General features: G+C 41.7%; 1 protein-coding gene across 1 annotated transcript; it reads right to left on the reverse strand.

Moving 5' to 3' along the window:
• Positions 1-343: 343 nt before the first annotated feature.
• Positions 344-21243, reverse strand: SPATS1 (spermatogenesis associated serine rich 1). Its single transcript, XM_028097847.2, has 7 exons — positions 21117-21243; positions 14554-14701; positions 11970-12094; positions 10550-10711; positions 6187-6307; positions 5340-5402; positions 344-491 (listed from the first exon to the last, which is right to left on the reverse strand). The coding sequence occupies exons 1-7, from the start codon at positions 21241-21243 to the stop codon at positions 344-346; spliced, it is 894 nt and encodes a 297-aa protein (XP_027953648.2).
• Between the last annotated feature and the right edge of the window lie 556 nt (positions 21244-21799).

The following is a 21799-nucleotide window of genomic DNA, read 5'->3' on the forward strand; positions in this document are numbered from 1 at the left end:
TCATCAAAGTCGAACATTTGATTTAGAGCAGTCACACTGACAGAAGCAATCAATTGAAAGAGGCTCTCCAGACTACAGTCAGTACATGCTCTGTGGGCCTGTTTCTGTTCAGGATTGTCTTGCAGAATCCAAAGAACCTGTGGATAAAGGCACGGAGTTAAAGGTTGTTACAAGACTAACAGTGCTCAACCAACACACTCAACCAGCGATGCGTGGCCGTGACATAGGCCCAAGGAACCATGTTGGGCAAGGGACACCATCCACTCTGGGAGAGGCTTTGTCTTCTCTCCTCTCCACTGCGAAGCCTCTCAAAAGCCTGCTTTTCTGTGCTTGCCTCCAGTTTTTATACTATTCTTTGAAGGTTCTTTAACCCACCAGGAAGGAGTAAACCGTGCATCAAGGGGGATGCTGGTTGCCAATTGTCAAGCTCCTCAACCTCTCTTATCTCATTCTGCAGCCTGTTGGCCTTCTCCTTCACCCAGAAAGGCAAGCTGTGGAAAGAAAACAACAGCTGAGTTTGATTTTGTCTGCTGTGAAATGTACAAACACCTTCAAGGGATATGGTACTGCATCCTCAAAAGTAAGAAGGCCTCCAATTTAGGAGACCAGTGATGAAATAAAACACCATGTTAGTTGTTCAGCATTCCCCTCTACCCCAAACCCAGATCTCTTTTCTGCCCTTCTCTGCCCAGAGAGCTGACCCCTGCAACTTGCATCACCTTGACCCCACCATGTGCCCCTAACACACTGGAGGCACCAGCAGGAGACCAGAAAGCAAGCAGAGGTTGGGGTATTTCTCACATAGCTCTTCTACCCCCGCTCATCTCCTGAGGTACCCCAGTTCTGGCCACAGCCGCACTCTACTGCCACAACCCCTTCTGGACAGCCCTTCTGCATCTCCCACCAAGCTGGGCAACAAGATCACTCTTCTTGCTGTTCAGACCTGGGAGTGGTAGTAGCGGCCCACTGGAGAGAACATCAGGGGGGCTTCGCCCTTCCATATAATTTCCCTTGACCTGTTCACTCATCTGTAAACAGTCCTTTCATTAAGCCCTCTTCAGAATCCCACCTGAGTGTGCCTTCTGTAGTTTTGCTGTCGCCTCAGCTAATGCAGACCCCCGGTACCCTCCCAAGTCTGCAGAGATGCTGGACTATACTGTGTATGTTCCAGGAGGTACCAGGAATTGTGTGACTCCTGGGATGAGTCAGAGAAAAGAGATGAAGAATCTTTTCCTCTTTGGCGGCTACAATTTTCATACATTTAGGGAGAAATGCACCATGATTGGGAAGAATGCCCTGATAAATCTGCTAGGGATGGGGAAGTCCCTGCAGGAAGGAAAAGGGATTACCACATAGGTAATAGGGGGGAGTCAAGGGTATCATGTAAAGCTGACAAACCAATAGCAGAAGCCCAAATAAGACCAGCGGGACGTTATTTGGGCAATATAGAAGATACTAGCATAAAAAAGAATCACTGGAACAAAACCACAAGGATTCCTTAACATCAAAAGAAATCATTTTTTTCAACTTTTGTTGAAGCAATCAAAGAAAACAGACTCATGGTAAAAATAATATAATACACATAATAAGTGTAACAAAATATTATGATAGAACTGAAATCAAATCTGTCAAATCATTAATTCAAATGATCTTAATTCACCTATTTTTTTAAAGATTTATTTTTTTTTTATTTTAGAGAGAGAGCGCGCATGTGTGCGCACGTGAGTGGGGGGAGGGGCAGAGGGAGAGGGAGAGAGAATTTCAAGCAGACTCCCCAGTTAGCGCGGAGCTCTATCTCACAACCCCGAGATCATGGCCTGAGCCGAAATCGAGAGTCTCGGATGCTTAACTGACTGAGCCACCCAGGCGCCCCTTCATTCAGCTATTAAAGAAAACAATTTTCAAAAAAAGAAAACAATTTTCAGGTTGGCTCACAAAAGCAAAATCCAACTCTGTGTGTAAAAGACAGACCTAAAACAAAGTGATTTGAAAGTCTAAAAACAAAAGAATGGGTAAAGGTATATTAGTCAAATGCAAACAAAACAAAGTAAGAGTTATAATCTTAATATCTGGCAATGTATAATACAGGACAAAAAGCATTAAATGAGAAAAAGAAGATTTTTCAAAATTTTAATTCCAGTGCAGTTAACTTACAGTGTTATATTTGTTTCAGGTGTACAATATAGTAATTCAACAATTCTATACATTACTCAGTGCTCATCATGACAGGTGCACGCCTTAATCCCCATCACCTGTTTCACTCCATCTCCCCCCACCCACCTCCCCTCTGGTAACCACCAGTTTGTTCTCTACAGAGTCTGGTTTTGGTTTGTCTAAAAAGAAGATATTTTTATAATGTTAATGGCTACAGTTAGCAATAAAGATAGAAATACATTAACAGACCCATTTGCAGTCCAAGCTAGGCCAAATGAACAATTTTAATCAAAAAGATAAATCTGGAGTGCCTGGGTGGCTGGGTCGATTAAGCATCCAACTCTTGGTTTTAGGTCAGGTCATGATCTCCCAGTCATGAGATCAAGACCCGCATTGGGCTCTGCCCTCAGTGCAGAGTCTGCTTCAGATTCTCTTTCCCTCTCCCTCTCCCTCCCACTTACACACTCTCCCTCTCTCTCGTTTGCAATAAATAAATAAATAAAATCTTTAAAAAAACCCAAAAAGGTAAATCTTCTGGGTATGTACCTAACTTTGCATCCTGATGAAGTAGATACACCTTCAAAGGTATGTAGAGACAGTCCCCAAATTGAGCATGTATTAGGTCACAATGAAAAGTTGGTAAGTTCCATAAAATAAAAATAATAAAAACAATATTTTCTGGTCATTAGGTGATAAAAGTAAAACTGAATTACAAAATAAAAATCAAAAACCTCTTTCACTCGGAAATTTTAAATCTATTAAGCAATTCTTTAGCCGAAAGGAAGAGACCAACACAAACTGCAGAATTCTTTAAAAAATAAGGATAATCTGGGGTGCCTGGGTAGCTCAGTCAGTTAAGTGTCCAACTCTTAATTTTGGCTCAGGTCATGATCTCAGGGTTGTGAAATCAAATCTGTCAAGCCCTGAGTTGGGCTCTGCGCTGGGCATGAAGTCTGCTTAAGATTTCCTCGCCCTCTGCCCCCCCATCTCTCCCTCTCCAAAAAAAAAAAATATATATATATATATCTATACATATGTGTATATGTATCTACACATCAAAATTTACAACATATAAGCAAAGCAGTGGACAGAGGCACTTTCATAACCTTCAGTATGGATATTAAGAAAAATTAAAGAATTTAAAAAATGAATTAAACATCCCATTCAAAAATAGAAAAAGAGGGGCACCTGGCAGGCTCAGTCAATAGAGAGTGCAACTCTTGATCTAGGGGTCATGAGTTCAAGCCCCACATTAGGCATAGTGATTACTTAAAAAAAAAAAAAATAGAGGGGCTGGGGCACCTGGGTGGCTCAGTCGGTTAAGTGTCTGCCTTTGGCTCAGGTCGGGATCCCAGGGTCCTGGGATTGAGCCCAGCATCGGGCTCCCTTCTCAGCAGGGAGTCTGCTTCTCCCTCTCCCTCTGACCCTCCCCCCTGCTCATGCAAGCACTCTCTCTCTCTCTCAAATAAATAAAATCATTAAAATTAGTAAATAAATAAAAAAAATTTTAAAAGCTCTTACTTTCATCGATTTTTTTTCTATCGTGTTTTTAGTCTCTATTTCATTTATTTCCCCTCTGGTTTTTGTTATTTCTTTCCTTCTATCAGCTTTGGGTTTAGTTTGTTCTTTTTCTAGTTCCTTGAGGTGTAAAGTTAGGTTGTTCATTTGATATCTTTCTTTTTTCTTAACATAGGCATTTATTACTATGAACTTCTCTTTTAAACCTGCTTTTGCTGCATACTGTAAGTTTTGGTATGTTGTGTTTCCATTTTCATTTGTCTGAAAGTATTTTTTATTCTTCTTTTTACTTCTTCTTTGACCCATTGGTTGCTCAGGAACATGTTTAGTCTTCATTTTATTTGTGAATCTTCCAGCTTTCCTCTTGTAATTGATTTCTATTTTCCCACCATCGTGGTCACAAAAGATACTTGATATGATTTCAGTCTTCTTAAATGTATAAAGACTTATTTTGTGCCCTGGCAATTACTTTTATTTTAAATATTCTAGAAGAGTGTTTACAAAAAATATACAGTACAGACATAGAGGCCCCAATTATGTGCCTCAAGTATTAATGCAGTATCATGCAGGTATTAAAGCCCCCAAGTTTGGAATAAAAGGCTTTTATTTCCACTGAGCTCCAGGGTTTGGTCTCCCAGCTGGACTCTGGTGGGTCAGACAGTGGGTCACTTGCCCACTCTAGCCATACTTATGTGAGACTGTTTTGTATTAGAAAGTGAAATTTTGGAGGGCACCTGGGTGGCTCAGTCAGTTAAATGTCTGCCTTCAGCTTGGGTCATGATCTCGGGGTCCTCAGATTGAGCCCTGCACCAGGCTCCCTGCTTAGTGGGGAGTCTGCTTCTCCCTCTCCCTCTGCCCCTACCCCCCAACTCATGCTCTCTCCATCTCTCAAATAAATAAATAAATTTTTTTAAAAAGTGAAATTATTTTAAGATTTATTTATTTATTTGAGAGAGAGAGAAAGCACACACACAAGAGCAGGGGAGGGGCAAAGGGAGGAGTAGAGGAAGACAAGCAGACTCCCACTGAGCAGGGAGCCTGACACAGGCTCAATCCCAGGACCCCGAGATCATCACCCAAGCCAAAATCAAGAGTCTGTCATCTAACCCACTGAACCACCCGGGCATCCCTGGAAAGTGGAATTTTTTATACTGACACATATCATTTTCTAGGTCTAAATCCTACTTGGGCAAATAAATGAGGTTCAGAATGGAGCTGAACTTAAAATATGAGATCAGAGGGATGATACTTCCCTCAAGCATTCCAATGGCTTTTTCTCTGCCTCTTCAAGCTCTAACCATCCTCCCTGGTTGCACTCATTTAAGCATGGGTCTTTCTTTTCCAACAACTCTTGGGTTTTGGAAATCAGGGACCCTGTCTTTTTGCTCCATATAAACCCCCCACAGTGCATACCTAGCACAACACAGGGCCTCTGGCGGGCTGTCCATCTTATCGGCTGAAGATGTGGGCGACCCAGCTGCCAGACTCCACAGTACTTGCCCTCCAAGTGTCTCGCCAAAAACCCTCCATACACACTGCCCCACCTGCTGGGATACCAAAGGTCTCTCTGTGTTGGGTGTCTATGAGCTCCTCCATAGGAGAAACCTGTAAATAACCGATAACTTCATAAAGATCGGATAATATAAAAACATGGTAAGAGAACTCACGTAGGAATTTGTGGAAGAGGCTCAAGTGGAATAAAAGTATCATATTTCTTTTCATAAGGCACTCTGAAAAACAGAACAGACAACCGTATGATTGGTAGGGCTTCTACAGCAGAGAGATCAATACATCATCATATTCAAGAAAATGTCTTATTTTCTGGTTTTAATGGCCACCTAGGGGCTTCACAACTGTAAAGGTCATAATTCTTATTATAATTTTCACTAAACATCATTAAACCAAACATGATTAATTTTTTAAAATATTAATGTAATATACCAACTATTTTTCTTTTAACTTAATGAACCTCCCTTTCTCCTCAACCACTTTGGCCTAAGTTTAGTTCCAAGTATACATCAATCCAAACAGTAGTCACCAATAACCTGATTCAGTATGAAACTGAAAAGTCTTCAGATTTGTGGTAACAACAATTGGGACAAAATTAACAACCTCCTTTTTGTAGTCAAGATCCTGTATATAATTTCAGTTACACACACACATGTGTGTGGACACTAAGGAACTAGAGATGAACGTTTTTTTAAAAGATTTTATTTATTTGTCAGAGAGAGAGTATAAGCATGGGGAGCGGCAGGCAGAGGGAGAAGCAGGCTCCCCTGAGCAGGGTGCCCGACATGGGACTCGATCCCAGGACCCTGGGAGCATAACCTGAGTGGAAGGCAGACGCTTAACCAACTGAGCCATCCAGGCATCCCTAGAGATTAACTTTTTTAGGAATTGTCAGCAACCATGTTTTGTTGGAATCTACTCCTTATGAAATATAACATATATAGTACAGAGAGATACAATTCCTTTAAAATTAACAAACTAACCCTACTATTCACATACACTTACATGGAGAAATTCACTGGTGGGAGAGTTGATCCTGCTTTGTGGAAGTCTTTACTCTGTTCTGGGTACATATATGGATTATCTCCTGGAGTTAACTTTGGTATTCCATTCCTAGGATCAATATCTGTGAAAGATATTTAAAAACAAGATCATAAAAGGACTGAAGGTAATCCAAAGATAGGCTCTATCAATATGCCAATGGAAACAAAAAATTTCATGTTTTATTATGAGGTACATATTATTATTATGTTTGTGATTTTCTTGCCTTGAGAAGATGAAAAGTGTCCTTGAGAAACGCTGTGTTTGGGCGATTTTCCAGAAAATGTCATGATTACCCCACCCCAGGAAATAAGAATAGCTTAGGTTCAGAGGGGATGTTTTGGTTTAAAGTGAACGGTGAATCAAAGGTATCTGCAAAGGATATGCAAGAAGTCTGCTTAAAATCTGAGCATTGGTATACTTTGAATCCCTGTGCCCTATAAAGCTTAAGAAGCAACCGTAATTGGGTCCTTCTCTCTGACTGGATCTCAGAAGGAAATTAGCTAATGAGGAAGAGCTACAGAAGAGAAAAGTTATATTTTCAGGTCAATTTCACTACAACCTATAACCACAGACAACATTTTGTTCTTCCTTCTATGACAACAAATTAGGCCTTTAAGGAACTCCACCAATGGCCTGATCATAGCTAATGTGTTAGAGTCAACCATTAATGAGAAATATTTTGATTGTTTTTTTTCTATAATAAAGGTGTTGAATTTCAGTTCATAATGGAAGCTGACTGGCAGTCATGATGCTGCCTCTCCATCTTATCCAAGCAATAACAAGAGAGAAGAGAATGTCACAAAAGAAGAAATGCCCCGTGCCAAGCTTAACAGTATCAAGTGCCACAAGAGATTGAGGAAGAGAAAAAAATGGAAAAAGACCATCGTATTCAGGGTTTAAAGAAGTCATTGCACATCACCTAAGAAGTAATCATACTAAAACGAATCAAGTCTATAGGTCCAACTATCAGTTTACAAGAAATACATAGGACAGAGAAACCTGTTAAATGGTACCAAGGGGTATAATCAGCAAAATCCTGACTGTGGCAAACTCTACAGGATACACGACCTAGTTTCTTTTTTTTTTTTAGGATTTTATTTAATTATTTGAGAGAGGGTGCCTGGGTGGCTCAGTTGGTTAAGCGACTGCCTTTGGCTCAGGTCATGATCCTGGAGTTCTGGAATTGAGTCCTGCATTGGGCTCCCTGCTTAGCAGGGAGTCTGCTTCCCCCTCTGACGCTCACCCCTCTCATTCTCTCTCTGTCATTCTCTCTCTCTCAAAAATAAATAAAATTTTAAAAATATATATATTTTAATTATTTGAGAGAGAGAGTGAGTGAGTGAGAGAGCACACACAGGGGGAGCAGCAGAGGGTGAGGGAGAAGCAGGCTCTCCACTGAACCGGTAGCCCAATGTAGGACTAGATCCCAGGACCCTGAGATCATGACCTGAGCTGAACCATGACCTGACCTGATGCCCAACCAACTGAGCCACCCAGGTGCCCATGACCTAGTTTCTATACAAAATAAATTGTAAGAAAAAAGAGGGGGAGGACCTCTATTAAAAAGAGACTTGAGGGATGCCTGGGTGGCTCAGTCCATTGGGCGTCTGCCTTCAGCTCAGGTCATGATTCCGGGGTCCTGGGATGGGTCATCAGTTGGGCTCTGCGCTCAGCGGGGAGGCTGCTTCTCCCTCTGCTCCTCCCCCCCACTTGTGTTCTCTCTCTCTCTCTAATAAATAAATAAATAAATTCTTTAAAAAAAAGAGAGGGCGCCTGGGTGGCTCAGTCGTTAAGCGTCTGCCTTCGGCTCAGGTCATGATCCCAGGGTCCTGGGATCGAGTCCCACATCGGGCTCCCTGCTCAGCGGGAAGCCTGCTTCTCCCTCTCCCACTCACCCTGCTTGTGTTCCCGCTCTCACTGTCTCTCTCTGTCAAATAAATAAATAAAATCTTTAAAAATAAATAAATAAATAAATAAATAAAAATAAAAAAAATTAAAAAAAGAGAGAGAAAAACTTGAGAGACATTTTAACTAATTGCTAAGTGTGGACCTTATGTGGATCCTGATTCAAACTATAAATATTTTTAAATTTTGTCATTTGTGAGGTAATTGAATATTTGAACACTGACTGAATACTTGGTGATATTAAGGAATTATTGTTTTTTTAAGATATGAAAATGGTATTGCAATCATATTAATAAAAATAATCCTTATCTATTAGAGGTACACACTGAAAAATACATACGCAATTATCTGATGCCTGGAACTTGCTTTAAAATAATCCCTGGGAGAGAGGGGTAAAAATGAACGAAGATAAGCCACATGTTGATAATTGTTGAAGCTAGGTATATTATGCTCTTCTCTCTATTTTGGCACATGTTTGAAAATGTCCCCAATAAAAAGTTTTTCTTTGTAATAAAGGTAGAATAGGGGTTCTTAGCGGAGTTGGGGGAGGAAAGATGTATTCAGGAAGGGGCCTCTCAGAAACTTCAAATATAAAGACAATACTCCCTTTCTTAAATGGAGTAAGAAGCATGCAAGTGATTGTGATACTTTATTCTATATATTCAGTAAATATTTCATAAGCGTACCTTTGCATTTTTCAGTATGTATAAAGACCATAAAGGGAAGCAAGGAAGGAAGGAAGGAAGGAAGGATGGAAGCAAGGAAGGAAGGAAGGAAGGAAGGATGGAAGGGAAATAATAATACACAAAATTCAGGATAATGTTTACCTTGAGTTAGGAGGGAAGTGACAGGTTAGGGTGAGGATTTGAGTTCATCATGATAACCCCATTTATTGTTGATAAATACTTGCAGCTGGCCCAGTTCTAGGCAGTGAGACACAGGTCCTAAGGACCATATGAGAAAATTTTCCCTTCGTTCTAAAAGGGAAAGGCAACAAGAGAGAGTCCTCTTTTTCATGTTTTGAAATATAGATGCAATGCTTGGAACTGCAACAGTTCTCTTGTGACCATAAGATGACAAGTGTGAAGACAATAATCCAACACAGTCTAAGAATAGCAGCACAGAAAGACAAAATGAGCCTCTCTTTGATGACATCACTGGGCAACCAGTCCATATAGGCCACCTAGATTTCAAAGCTTCTCGTTAAATATATAATAAATCTTTTATTTTTAAAAACTAGCATATAATATCTGGGGCGCCTGGATGGCTCAGATGGTTAAGCATCTGCCTTCAGCTCAGGTCATGATCTCGGGGTCCTGCATCTCGAGTCCCACATTGGGCTCCCTGCTCAGCAGGGAGTCTGCTTCTCCCTCTCCCTCTGCCTCTCCCCCTGCTTGTGCTCTGTCTCTCTGTCTCTCTCTCAAATGAATAAATAAAATCTTTTTTTAAAAGCATATAATATCTTATGATTTAAGCCTCTGACAGTTTGGTTTTTGTCCTACTAGGGCCGAGAGCATTCCTAAGTACTATATAGCTAAACTTAGTCCCTTCCTGATTTTTCTCAGTTGTTTTATATTTAAATAAATCTTTCCTACTCTACCCATCTCTGTTGGGAGTGAGAAGTCAGGGTGTGCGCAACAGGTTCACATATCAGGGCTTTGGTGGAAGGCTTTGGGTCCTGGGTCACCGACTACAAACCACACTGGTATCTGATACTCGCCTTATCTCTGATACTCTCTGAAGGCTGGCATTTATTTCTGGGGTCTGCTAAAATGTGTCATCTACTCTGATCCTCGGGAAGCCAGCCCCCTCCACAATGCATCAGGTGAAGCACCAATTTATTCTCCTATGATCCCTGGCTTGATGGTCCCCAGCATAAACCTATTATGGGTAGGTTGGGACAGAGAACTCACTATGTAGCAAATATATATATATATATATATATATATATACACACACTCATCTCAATTACCTTTAATTAAATAAGCTATGAAATAACAGCATGCACTTCAGGGTAAGGTTTATGGGAATATTTTCCTTTTGAAGACTATAATGTACAATTTAAATACATATGATGGGCAGCATCTAACTGAAACATAAATTATTTTCTGCAGACTTGAATGAAGGTTTCTATTAATAAGTATCTGAGAGAACTTATCTGAGGACTTAAATGTCACATTAGCATTTTATGAAAATTCAGAGAAAAACAAAAATGTGGATCAGCATATGTTGTAAGTTCTTTGCCAGAAAGTGCAGTCTGCCAACCATCCCCTTCACCTTCCCATCTTCCTGGCTGTGCTAGAGTGACATGGTAACCCCAGAGGGCGGATGCCAGCCATGGAGTGTTGGGCCTGCAGAACCATAACTCAGGGAGTATTTTTAGGCATGGCACAGTCAAGGTCCAGGAGAAAAATATTACCATATTTCTTCCTCCCAAAGCACTTGTCCACCATTCTCTCTGACAGAGACCTCCTGTTGCCGAGGAAGACCCCGTTAAAGAAACACTGCTTTCCAACATGGTAGGTGTGGATATTGCTAATAAATCTCGGGTAAAATGTCCATTCGGGACGCTGCCCATCTTCTGCAAGACATCAGAAATCCTTCCATCAGCATCGCTTCCAGCCTCCCATAATGCAATTAAATCACAGAAAAATTGTCCCAGGCATTCTCTGACTGGCCTGTACTTTATCAACGTGTATAATCCCTTGGTTCTACAACTGGGCCAATGCTAACCTCTGGGGAGCTAGGCCTGAAAGGAAAGGAAGTGAGGAGAAAGGTATCTAAGAAGCTTCTTTTTTTTCCCTTTTTATCCTATCGTCCAAAAATAAAGCCAATTTTACGGTTGGAAGTAATGTATGGAATGGGAAGCTCAGAGACACTTTTACAAGCACCTACAATCCAACCTTCACTCAGATAAGTGGGTAGGAAAAAGAGAATGCCCATCAGCCAGGGAAGGGCCAGGCCAACCATAGCATCTTAGCCGGATGACCCGCGGTGTTGGCAGGTGTCAGCAGCAACAGCTAGAATGACACCGGAAAATGTCTCCATGCAACCCTGGGCAAATGACAAAGGCCGCTGCGGGACCTCAGGCAGGTTACTGGATCTGTCCGTGTCTTTGTTTCCTCATTCAATACTTTTCCTATAAACCGTGATGTTAAACAATGAGAGATCCCCTAACAGTGCTAATGTTGCATGAGAAGCCCTTGGGCTCCGTGGTGGCCAAGAAAGCACACAGGCTCTGGAGACCGGCATGTTCGGATTCCAATCCCACCACTGTACTTCCTAGCTGGGTGTTCTCGTATGAGTGACTAAGTCTCTCCAAGCCTCAGTTGCCTTCTGTGTAAAATGGGTAGGTCTATTTTAGCCACCTAGATTTACATGTATGACACAGAAAGAGGTCCATGATCTATTTGCCTTGAGTGAAAACAGTTTGTCTCCTATTTTCCACGAGTGCAAATATGGTTGTATATACCCTACAAACCATATATACCTAAGTACATACATACATGCATATACATGCTTCAAAATTCCTCATGGATACAGGGCATAATGGGGATACTGCTGGAAAACACTGGGGAAGGGGTTTCTATACTCTAAATATTCCCTTATTATTTTAATACTTTACTATGGTACTTTTATGGTTTTTATATAAAGCCATTTTAGTTTTGGAAAACATATAAAGACAGCTCCTCAGCAGAGTCACTGTGAGACTTAGAGATGAAGCGTGTCCAACACCTGGCACTTCCTGAGTCTCCAATGAACAGTGCCTAACCCTACAGCAGACTTCTGGAAAGCCCTGGGCATGGACACAGGCAGGGGAGGGGCTATGACGCACTCACTTGTCTGCAATTTAAGCAGGCTGAACTCCTCAGGATATTTATGCTTTGGGACGTCAGGCAATGAGGTTTCAGAGGAGTGATCAGAATGTGCGGAGGAGGATTTCAGACCCAAATCTGCAGCCAGGCTGGAAAGGAAGCTGAAGGATTAGATTCACCCATGTGCTTAAATTAGTAGTTAGAACCTGATTTTACATATTTTACACTAGAATTACCCTCCCTTATGACAACTAGGCCTGCCCCTCCATAAATATGTCCATGACATATTATTTATTAGCTCACAATTTGAGGGGACTGACACATAGTCAAAAGATGCATCCTTAAAAACATTGTGGTAGTTCCTCAAAAAGTTAAATATAGAATTACCATATAACCCAGCAATTCCACTCCTAGCCATATACCCCCAAAGAATTGAAAACAGAGACTCAGATACTTGTAAATGAATGTTCTTTGCAGCATTACTCACATTGGCCACACAGTGGAAACCACCCAAATGTTCACTGACCGATGAATGGATAAGCAAAAGATAACATTGACATACAATGGAATATTATTTAGTCATAAAAAGGAATGGAGTTCTGATAACATGAATGAAACTTGAAATATTGTGTTAAGTGAAATAAGCCAAACACAAAAGGACAAATATTGTATGACCTCATTTATATGAAATATCTTAATATGTAAGTTCAGAGAGACAGAAAATAGATCAGGTTAGTAGATTAGGGCAGATGAGAGTACCAGGGTCTGGGGAGAGGGGAGAATGGGGAATTATTGCTTAATGGGTATAGCACTTCTGTTTGGACTGATGAAAATGTTTTAAAAAGTAGCAATGATGGGGGCGTCTGGGTGGCTCAGCTGTTAAGCATCTGCCTTTGGCTCAGGTCATGATATTGTGGTCCTGGGACTGAGCCCCACATCGGGCTCCTTGCTCAGCGGGGAGCTTTCTTCTCCCTCTCCCTCTGCCGCTCCCCCTGCTTGTGCTCGCTCTCTCCCTCTCTCTCTCTGTGTCAAATAAATAAATAAAATCCTTAAAAAAATAGCAGTGATGGTTGAAAGGTAATTAATGCCAATGGGTAAAAAACGGATAAAATGGCAAATGTTTTGTTATGTATAATTCACCCCAATTTTTTTTAAAAAAGGAATGATGTACTGATACATGTTGCAACATAGATGAAACTTGAAAACATAACACTGAATGAAAGAAGCCAGACACCAAAGACTACATATTCCATTTATATGAAATGTCCAGACTAGGCAAGTCTATAGAGATAGGAAGTACATCCATGGTTGTCTAGGGCTGGGGCGGCGGGGGGGGGCAGGTATGGGACATGGCAGGAGCGACTGCTCAAAAGGATGGGCTTCTCTTTGGAGGTGATGAAAATGTTCTAAAATTGATCGTGGTGATGGTTTAGTAAATACACTAAAAATCATTGAATTGCACACTTTATAAGGGTGAAGATTTTTTTCTTATGCACATAAAAAAAATAACATCAAAATGTTAACATTAAGGGGCGCCTGGCTGGCTCAATCTGTAGAATGTGTGACTCTTGACCTTGGGGTTGTGAGTTTAAGCCCCACGTAGAGCGTAGAGATTACTTAAAAATAAAGCTTTAAAAAATACGTTAAGGGGCGCCTGGGTGGCTCAGTCATTAAGCGTCTGCCTTCGGCTCAGGTCATGGTCCCAGGGTCCTGGGATCGAGCCCCACGTCTGGCTCTCTGCTCAGCGGAGAGCCTGCTTCTCCCTCTCCTTCTGCCCCTCTCCCTCTGCCTGCCTCTCTGCCTACTTGTGCTCTCTGTCAAATAAATAAATAAAATTTATTTAAAAAAATAAATAAATAAATAAAATAAAATAAAATAAAATAAAAAATACGTTAATATTGATTCTCTAAGATGTGGAATTACCATGATTTTTATTTTTAATATTGTTTTTATACTTTGAAAATTTCTACAGTGTACTTAATTTCCTTATAACAAAAGCCATTAAAAAAAAAAGGCTTCCAAAACTTTTTACTGTAAAGAAATCTAAACAGAGAAAAGCACTCACAACAAATACAGTTTTACAAATAATTATAAAGCCAGCCCTCCCCTCCCACTCTTCCCCCAACCCACTGCTCTCCAGAAACCATTTGTGTGTCCCCATCCCCGAGAATTAACCACTATCCTGACTCTAACTCTCACGGTAACCATGGCTTTGCTTTTCTTTAAGATTTACCACCTAAGTATGTATTCCAAAAAATATAGCTTGGTTTCGCTTGCTTTTGAACTTCATAATAACAGGCATGCCTACAACACATATTGTGTGTCATGGAGTCTTCCAATCCCTTTCCGTGTATTAACTCATTTAAACCTCAAAACAATGCTATGAAGTATTATCTCCATTTTACAGATGAGAAAACTGAGGCCCAGGAAGGTAAAGTAATTTTCCCAAGTTCACAGAGATGAACTTGGCAGAGCTGGGGTTTGAACCTAGACAGCCTGGCTCCAGAATCCATGCTCTTGCCAAACACGCCATGCTACCTCTCAGAATGTTGGCTTCCTGGTCAGAATTTACCCCGATAGTTATGGTCTTTATTGAACCCTTACTTACTCTAGGTGAACAGACACTTTGCAGAGGCCTGGAGGCTCACTCACACTAAGACATGTTTCAACAGAAGATGAGGGGCTGACCTTTCTGCCAGAGGATGTCGTGTTAGCAAAGCATCCCTTAGATTCCGGAAAATCACTGTGTTTAGTACCTGTAACACATCACCATTGGATTTCATTAATGAAATGAAATACCTACCCCTCCGTCTTGTTCCCTGGATTATATAAATTACTTTTTTTTAAAACTAACATTTATTGAGCATGTATTGTGTACTGTGGATTATGTTAACATTTTACACACGTTATCCCACTTAATTCCCATAACACCCACAGACGTAAGTATTGCTTATCCTTCCATTTTACTGATGAGGGAACTAAGGCACAGATGGTTAAGCAACTTGCCTAAGATCACACAGAAAATAAACACCTGGGTCCAGATTTGATAGCAGCTCTTGTGACACTAAAGTCAAAAATCCTAACCATATGCTAGACTACTTGACCCTCCAGAGTTTACCTACTTGGAATTAAGTGAAAGAGATAACATCTGAATCAAGCTATAGATCTGTACATTGTATTGAGCACCTCAAGACAATCTTCCAAAGGATTTATTCATGGAAAGACTGAGGAGTAATCCAAAGACCTGCCATCAGAAACTTCCATGGATTCCCCTCACACTGGAGCGTTGTCATTAATTTATATACACGTCTTCCCCACCAGATTTGTTATTATTTCTTATTCATCTTCGCAGCACCCAGAAAAGTGCCTGACACAAAGTAGATGCTCAACAAATATTTGAGCAAATAAGTGAAAAAGAATTATAACTCCCCAAACTCCCCAAGTAAGGGAGTCCTGAAAGCCGGGGCTCTCAGATACAGAATCATAACCATTATATTCACTCTGCTATAGAATTACTGATTCATGTTCTCTCATCATTCTACAGAGCTGTGTGCCTGCCCAGTCACTTAAAAAAAAAAAAAAGTCAGAGGAATGGATATTGCATTTCTTTATGCATAACTTTAAAGTGCATGGAAGCTCAACAGACACAATGTAACCCCTAGTTACAAGAAAATTACAAAAAATAGGAGTCAGACTTCTGGAACTCTTGAGTACAATTCCCTCCCCTCCCAGGATCCCCATTTTTGGGTTTTTCAGGATATGGCATAAGGACTGTCTGCGCCAGAATTACCTGAGAACCCTGTTAAAAATACAGATTCTTAAATCCCATCACAGATACTGAATTGGAATCTCTCTAAGTGAGGCCGGGGAACCCGCCATTTGAATTCCATCCCCTGCAGCAATTAGGCTCACATTCCGCAGTGATATTCCTCCTCTTCAAGTCTAGCCCCACCACTGCATTCTATACCATCCCACTTCCCGATGCCGAACTGCCCAGAGTTTCTCGCATTTGCTCAATCACAAGGATCACCTTAGGGCACTTGGTTCAACACTCAAGATCCCAGGGCTCTGACCCAGACCTGCAGGGGAAGACCTGGGTGTCAGTATGGTTAAGAAGCACCTCAGGTGATTCTCAGAGCCGGCCAAGCATGAGAAGAGCAGTTCTGGAATATGCCAGGGCACCTAGAGCAGCCCCAGGTAAAGGTAGGGTCGACTGGTTGCTTGAGGTGTGAGTAGCTAGCTGGGTGGAGTGGAGCACAGGGGAGGAGCTGAGAAAGACACGGAGCTATGAAGGAGAGAGTACAGGTTCCCAACAGCCAAAGGAGTAACCATCAACCTACAAGCCATAAAAGTCGTGTCAACAAATGTAACATAGACCACACTCTCCGACCACAATGCAATACAATTAGAAATCAATAATAAAAAGACAGCCAAAAACATCCGTAAGCTTGGAAACTCAAACCACACTTCTAAATATTTCATATAAACGAGGACACCGCATTGGAAATCATGAGGTGCTTAATGGTCAATGACTTAAGTACTATAAATCAAAACTTGTCGTTATCCAAAGTAAAGCAGTAAGTAGAAACTAGAGCCTGAAATGCATTTACTGTATAGCCTGTATTTCACTGAATATGAGGCACCAGCAATTGTAATAACATTAGTATTTTATGTACCACAAAGAACAAAACTATGACAGGATGCTTTACCACTTAGAGTCTTGATTATATATTTATTGAAGCACTCTTTCAGACTTACTTAGATGTAGATTTTAAGCACATACCATTCATGCGCATGTTTAAAGAAGGAAAATATAAGCAAACAAATTGGTTAAGACTTTCTTAAATCTTGCATTCAAAAATCTGATTACTGAGTCACTTTTCAATTCAATCACTGATGTCCACATTTTCCACCTAAATTGACATCTGTGCAACAAGCACATGGGTGATGCAGCACTTCTTAAATGAGTGCTCCTCAACTGCCTCTGGAATGTTCTTCCAAGACACAGGCACACCTTCTGCATTATTCAGCACTCATTTAGCAAAGTTTCTAACAACTACTTCACACCTGCTGCTGGGCCCCCTGCACTAGGAAGACCAATCCAACCTCCGAGATGCAAACTCTGAAAAATGTCCATCTGACAGGTTATAGTGTTAAAAAAAAAAAAATTCCCGGGGTGCCTGGGTACCGCAGTCAGTTAAACATCTGACTCTTGGTTTTGGCTCAGGTCATGATCTCAGGGTCATAAGATCAAGCCCCCCATCGGGCTCCATGTTCAGCATGAAGTCTGCTTGAGAGTCTCTCTCCCTCTCCCTCTATCCCTGCCGCTGGTGTTCTCTCTCTCTCACCCTCTCTCTCTCTAAAACAAATAGGTAAATTTTTAAAAACAAACAAAAAAACAGGGATTCCAAAATTAATGAGCTAAACTTGCAATACAAGAAATAAGGAAAAAAAGAATAAACCCCCCAAAACAATAAAAAAAGGATATCATATGGGGCACCTGGGTGGCTCAGTTGGTTAAGCGACTGCCTTCGGCTCAGGTCATGATCCTGGAGTCCTGGGATCAAGTCCTGCATCGGGCTCCCTCCTCGGCGGGGAACCTGCTTCTCCCTCCGGCCCTCCCCCCTCTCATGTGCTCTCTCTCTCTCTCTCTCTCATTCTCACTCTCTCAAAATAAATAAATAAATCTTTAAAAAAAAGGATATCATAAAATAAAAACAGAAATGAATGAAATAAAGATTATTAGAACTATGGCTTCATGGAAAAAATGAGTAATGTAGATAAACAAAGTTCAAGAAAAACCAATCTTTAAGAAAAGTAAACAGTATTAGCAATGAAATACCATAATTGCAAATAAAATAGAAATAATTTTACAAATAAATTGTCGAAAATGTCCAATTACTTATTCAAGTTTACAGAGCTATAGAGTATAATTTATAAAATGTAACTTGATGTTACAATAATCAAGATGATACTGACACTAACCCTAACAGATAAATCAAGAGAACAAAATAGAAAATGTAGATAGAATAAAATTTTATATAATAGAGGCATTTCATGTCCATGAGGAAAGAATGGATTACTCAAAAATATTGCTGAGGGGCGCCTGGGTGGCTCAGATGGTTAAGCGTCTGCCTTTGGCTCAGGTCATGATCCCAGGGTCCTGGGATGGAGTCCCCCGCATCGGGCTCCCTGCTCAGCGGGGAGTCTGCTTCTCCCTCTGCCTCTGCCTCTCTCTCTCTCTGATTCTCATGAATAAATAAATAAAACATTTAAAAAAATTTAAAAAAATTGCTGAAACGATTAACCATTTGCATGAAAATAAAATTAATTAATTAATCCCCAGATAAATTCCAGATGAATTATAGATTTGAATATACAACTTAAAATAAAGGATGTACCTGAAAAAGTGATCATTGAATGTTTATATAATCTTAGCTCGGGGAAGTTATTTCTAAGAAAGATATCAAATATAGGCAAAATAAAGGAAAAGATGCATAGATTTGAATACATATACATTTAAAACTTCCATAGCAAACTATAAGCTGGAGGAAAGTTCATAGCATACACAATAAGAAAAAGCATTAATAGTCATGACAAATTATGAGTTTTTATAAATTTATAAGATGAAAATACCCAAAGAGAAAAAAAAAATGGGCAAAGGACATGATTAGGTAACTCATTAAAACACACACACGCACAAATAGCTGATACACCCTTGGAAAAAAATCCATCCTTCCTAGTAATCAAAGAGCTGAATTTAAAATGAGATACCAGTATTTGCTATGAGTTTGCAAATACCCAAGGTTGGCACAGCTTGGAGGAATGGCATTCTTGTACATTGCTGGTGGAAACGTCTCCATCTTACTAAAAAGCACTTTGGCCATATGCATCCTCCAAAGCCTGTGAGAAGTGCACTTTTGATCCGGGGGTTCTACTTTTAGAAACATATCTATGAAAAAGATATGAAATTTATCTATAAGGATGCAGAAAGGATCTACACATGTCGAGAAGAAATAAGAGCAAGAGTAGAGATATCTTCTAGGTTCATACTCATATGTAAGTTCTGAGTTATTTATTAGAGCATTTACTTATAATAAGTTTTGCCCATAGGTTTTAACAGTTTTAACAGTGGTTGCCTTTTTTTAAAATTTACTTATTTATTTTAGAGAGAGGGAGGGAGGGAGAGAGTGCATGCTGGGGGTGGGGGGCAGAGGGAGAGAGAGAATCTCAAGCATGTTAAGCAGGCCCCACACCCAGCCCAGAGCCGGAAGTGGGGCTCGATTCCAGGAGTCGAGAGTCAAGAGTCGGATGCTTAACCTACTGAGCCACCCGGGCGCCCCAGGGGTTGCCTTTTCATAGCATGTAAGCAATTCTAATTGTATATTTGCCACTAGAGGACTTGAGAGTTCACCAAAGCAAGAATTGGTTGCTAGGGATGGCATCACAAGTTCCTCAGTTTGTTTTGTTTTGTTTTTTCAATTTTAGGGGCAAAATTTAAATATATTACATAACCCTGAGCCGCAAGCAGTGAAATTGCTGTCTCCAAATTTAGCATATTTCCTTGTTTGCTTAAGTTTTGTGTTGGCAACTGTCCAGAAGGTGGCTGCTGTGACAGGGAAGGCTTGTCTGACAAGCAAGGGTAGGAAGAGCGGTCTCTCAGCTAAACAGGCAGAGGGCACATCCTCCAAATCCCCTGACTACAGGATCTTCCTAGAAGTCACTCAGCCTCAAATACAACCTGGAGACACTTAACCACGGCCTCTGGCTGCCACTCCACATCTCCTCAAGTAGAAGGAGAGCTGCAGTTGCAAGTCTGACCCCTTCGGTTCTGACAGTGATGTTCCCATTGTGTAAAGTAACCTCCAGTTACTTCTAGCAAGTCAATTACCTCTCCAGCCCAGCCACCCACACCTGGCCCACCTCTGTCCAGCTCATGAGGCTGCCGGGATACAGAGAAGCTAAGGCACATCCTTCTTGGAAAGGTCATCACTTTGCATAATAATTGGTATTCAAACTCAATGTCCAGCCAGCCGTAGGACAGGAGACTCTCAACAAGTTTGCTGAAACGCTATAATATAAGATGACGCAATAGAAAGGACTGAGAGAAGGTTCTGGCAACTAGAAAGGAATTCAGGGGGAAATGCGGAGTGAAGAAAGTCTGTTTCTTTGGTACCACCTGCGGAATTCACGCTAATTATTTCCATGTCTTTAGGCAGGAATAACACTCTACATAACCAAGGCGCTTTCACACACTTGCCAATCACAGCTCATTTACACAATAGCATGGTCTGGGGCAGAAAATAATACATCAAGCCAAGTTAGCTTAACGTGGATACCTTTTAAAACACTCAAGTTTCTCACCCCTGCTTATCAGCTCAACAAACAACCTAAGGGTGTAGGACAGTGGTTTTTAACCCTTTTTTGAATCGTAGACTCCCCTGAGAAGTCATGAAAGCAATGGGCCCTCCTTGCTGGAAAAATGCATATCCACCCCCAGTTTTGCATTCATTTTCAACTGGTTCGTGGAGCCCCTTCCTTCCCGAAACCCATGGACTCCACATTAGGCTGAGCTCAGATGTGGTCTTCTGAGTGGACACATCTACAGAGCAGAAAAGGAAGTCACGGATCTTTGGGGATCTCCGGGTCCCGTGCTCTTCCAGTACCCCCTTAAACATGTTTAAACACCTTTGAAACAGCAGTTCCATTACCTGAGCTCAACCTGGAAACTGTGGAAAAGTCTGGAGCTTAAAGTTAGAAGCCCAAAGCCTTTTTCTCCTTGCTGACCTAGCCACATTGGACAATTGACGGTTCTAACTCCTCCTGCTCATTAGTAATATACCTCTGGGGCTGTTACCGGATTGAAGGAGGTAATTTGTGAGAACCTCTGCTTTGACCTACTATCTGCCTCATCAGATTTTGTGTTAAGTGGCAACTCTCTTGGGTCCCTCCCTCTCCGGGAGCTTTCTACTATCACTCAATAAACTTTGCTTAAAAAAAAAAAAAAATCTTGGGTCAACACAGGCATAGGCTACTATTCAAGGAATCCTTTTTATATGCCCACAAACTGGCCTCCCTTTAAATTTTAAGTGGTTTAAACTTCCCGGCTTTGGTATGCGTGGATCTGGCGACCAAATCCATACGCAGCCCTCCTGACTTCTTCAACTTAACTGTATCTCCTCTCCACCGTGGTCAGGTCAGAGTCTCCTTTCTCTTGAACCTTCTCCAGCTCTCTGCTGCAGGGCTCTCTGCAGATGGAGGGGAGAGAGCAGTTCCATGGACCGTTTCCAGGGGACATGGACTCATCTATGCGTGTGTTGATTTTAAGTATCAAAACCAACCCGGAGACCAAGAAAAGACCTTTGTAAGAGAGGCATCGATCAAAGCAAAGAGAAAGTCTACAAGCCATTGATTGGAAAGTCCAGAGGGCAGGGTTGGCATCTTAATCAGAGCTTCCTTCTCCCCGGGCTTTTCTCGGTCGGGGCGTCTCCGGAGTTCCCGTGGGTTCTCTCCCCCGCCCAGACTTACTGCCCCCGCCCGCGGCAGGTGCTCCTTCCCTTTCCACCTCCAGGGCTTCCACAGAGAACGCGGCGAGATGAACGCCACCAACCGGCGGCGGAACTGCCGGGCGCCGGGCGGGCAAGGAACCCGAGCGGAGGGCAAGAGCGCAGCTGGGCCGCCGGCTTCCCGCGCGGAGGCGCATTCTGGGGTTGCCAGGACACCAGCCCGGCGCGCTCCGGCCCTCCGCGGATGCCCGGGTGCCCGAAAGAACGGCGCTACCCACCCCCAGCCAGCTAGGGCGGGCGGCGCAGGCCAGGACCGCTGGGAGAGCTGCTCAGGGTTGCTGGATTTTT

This window comes from Eumetopias jubatus, unplaced genomic scaffold (assembly GCF_037043125.1).
Source record: "Eumetopias jubatus isolate StellerSeaLion01/CBP00866 unplaced genomic scaffold, mEumJub1_p1.0 scaffold_6, whole genome shotgun sequence".
Lineage (NCBI taxonomy): Eukaryota > Metazoa > Chordata > Mammalia > Carnivora > Otariidae > Eumetopias > Eumetopias jubatus.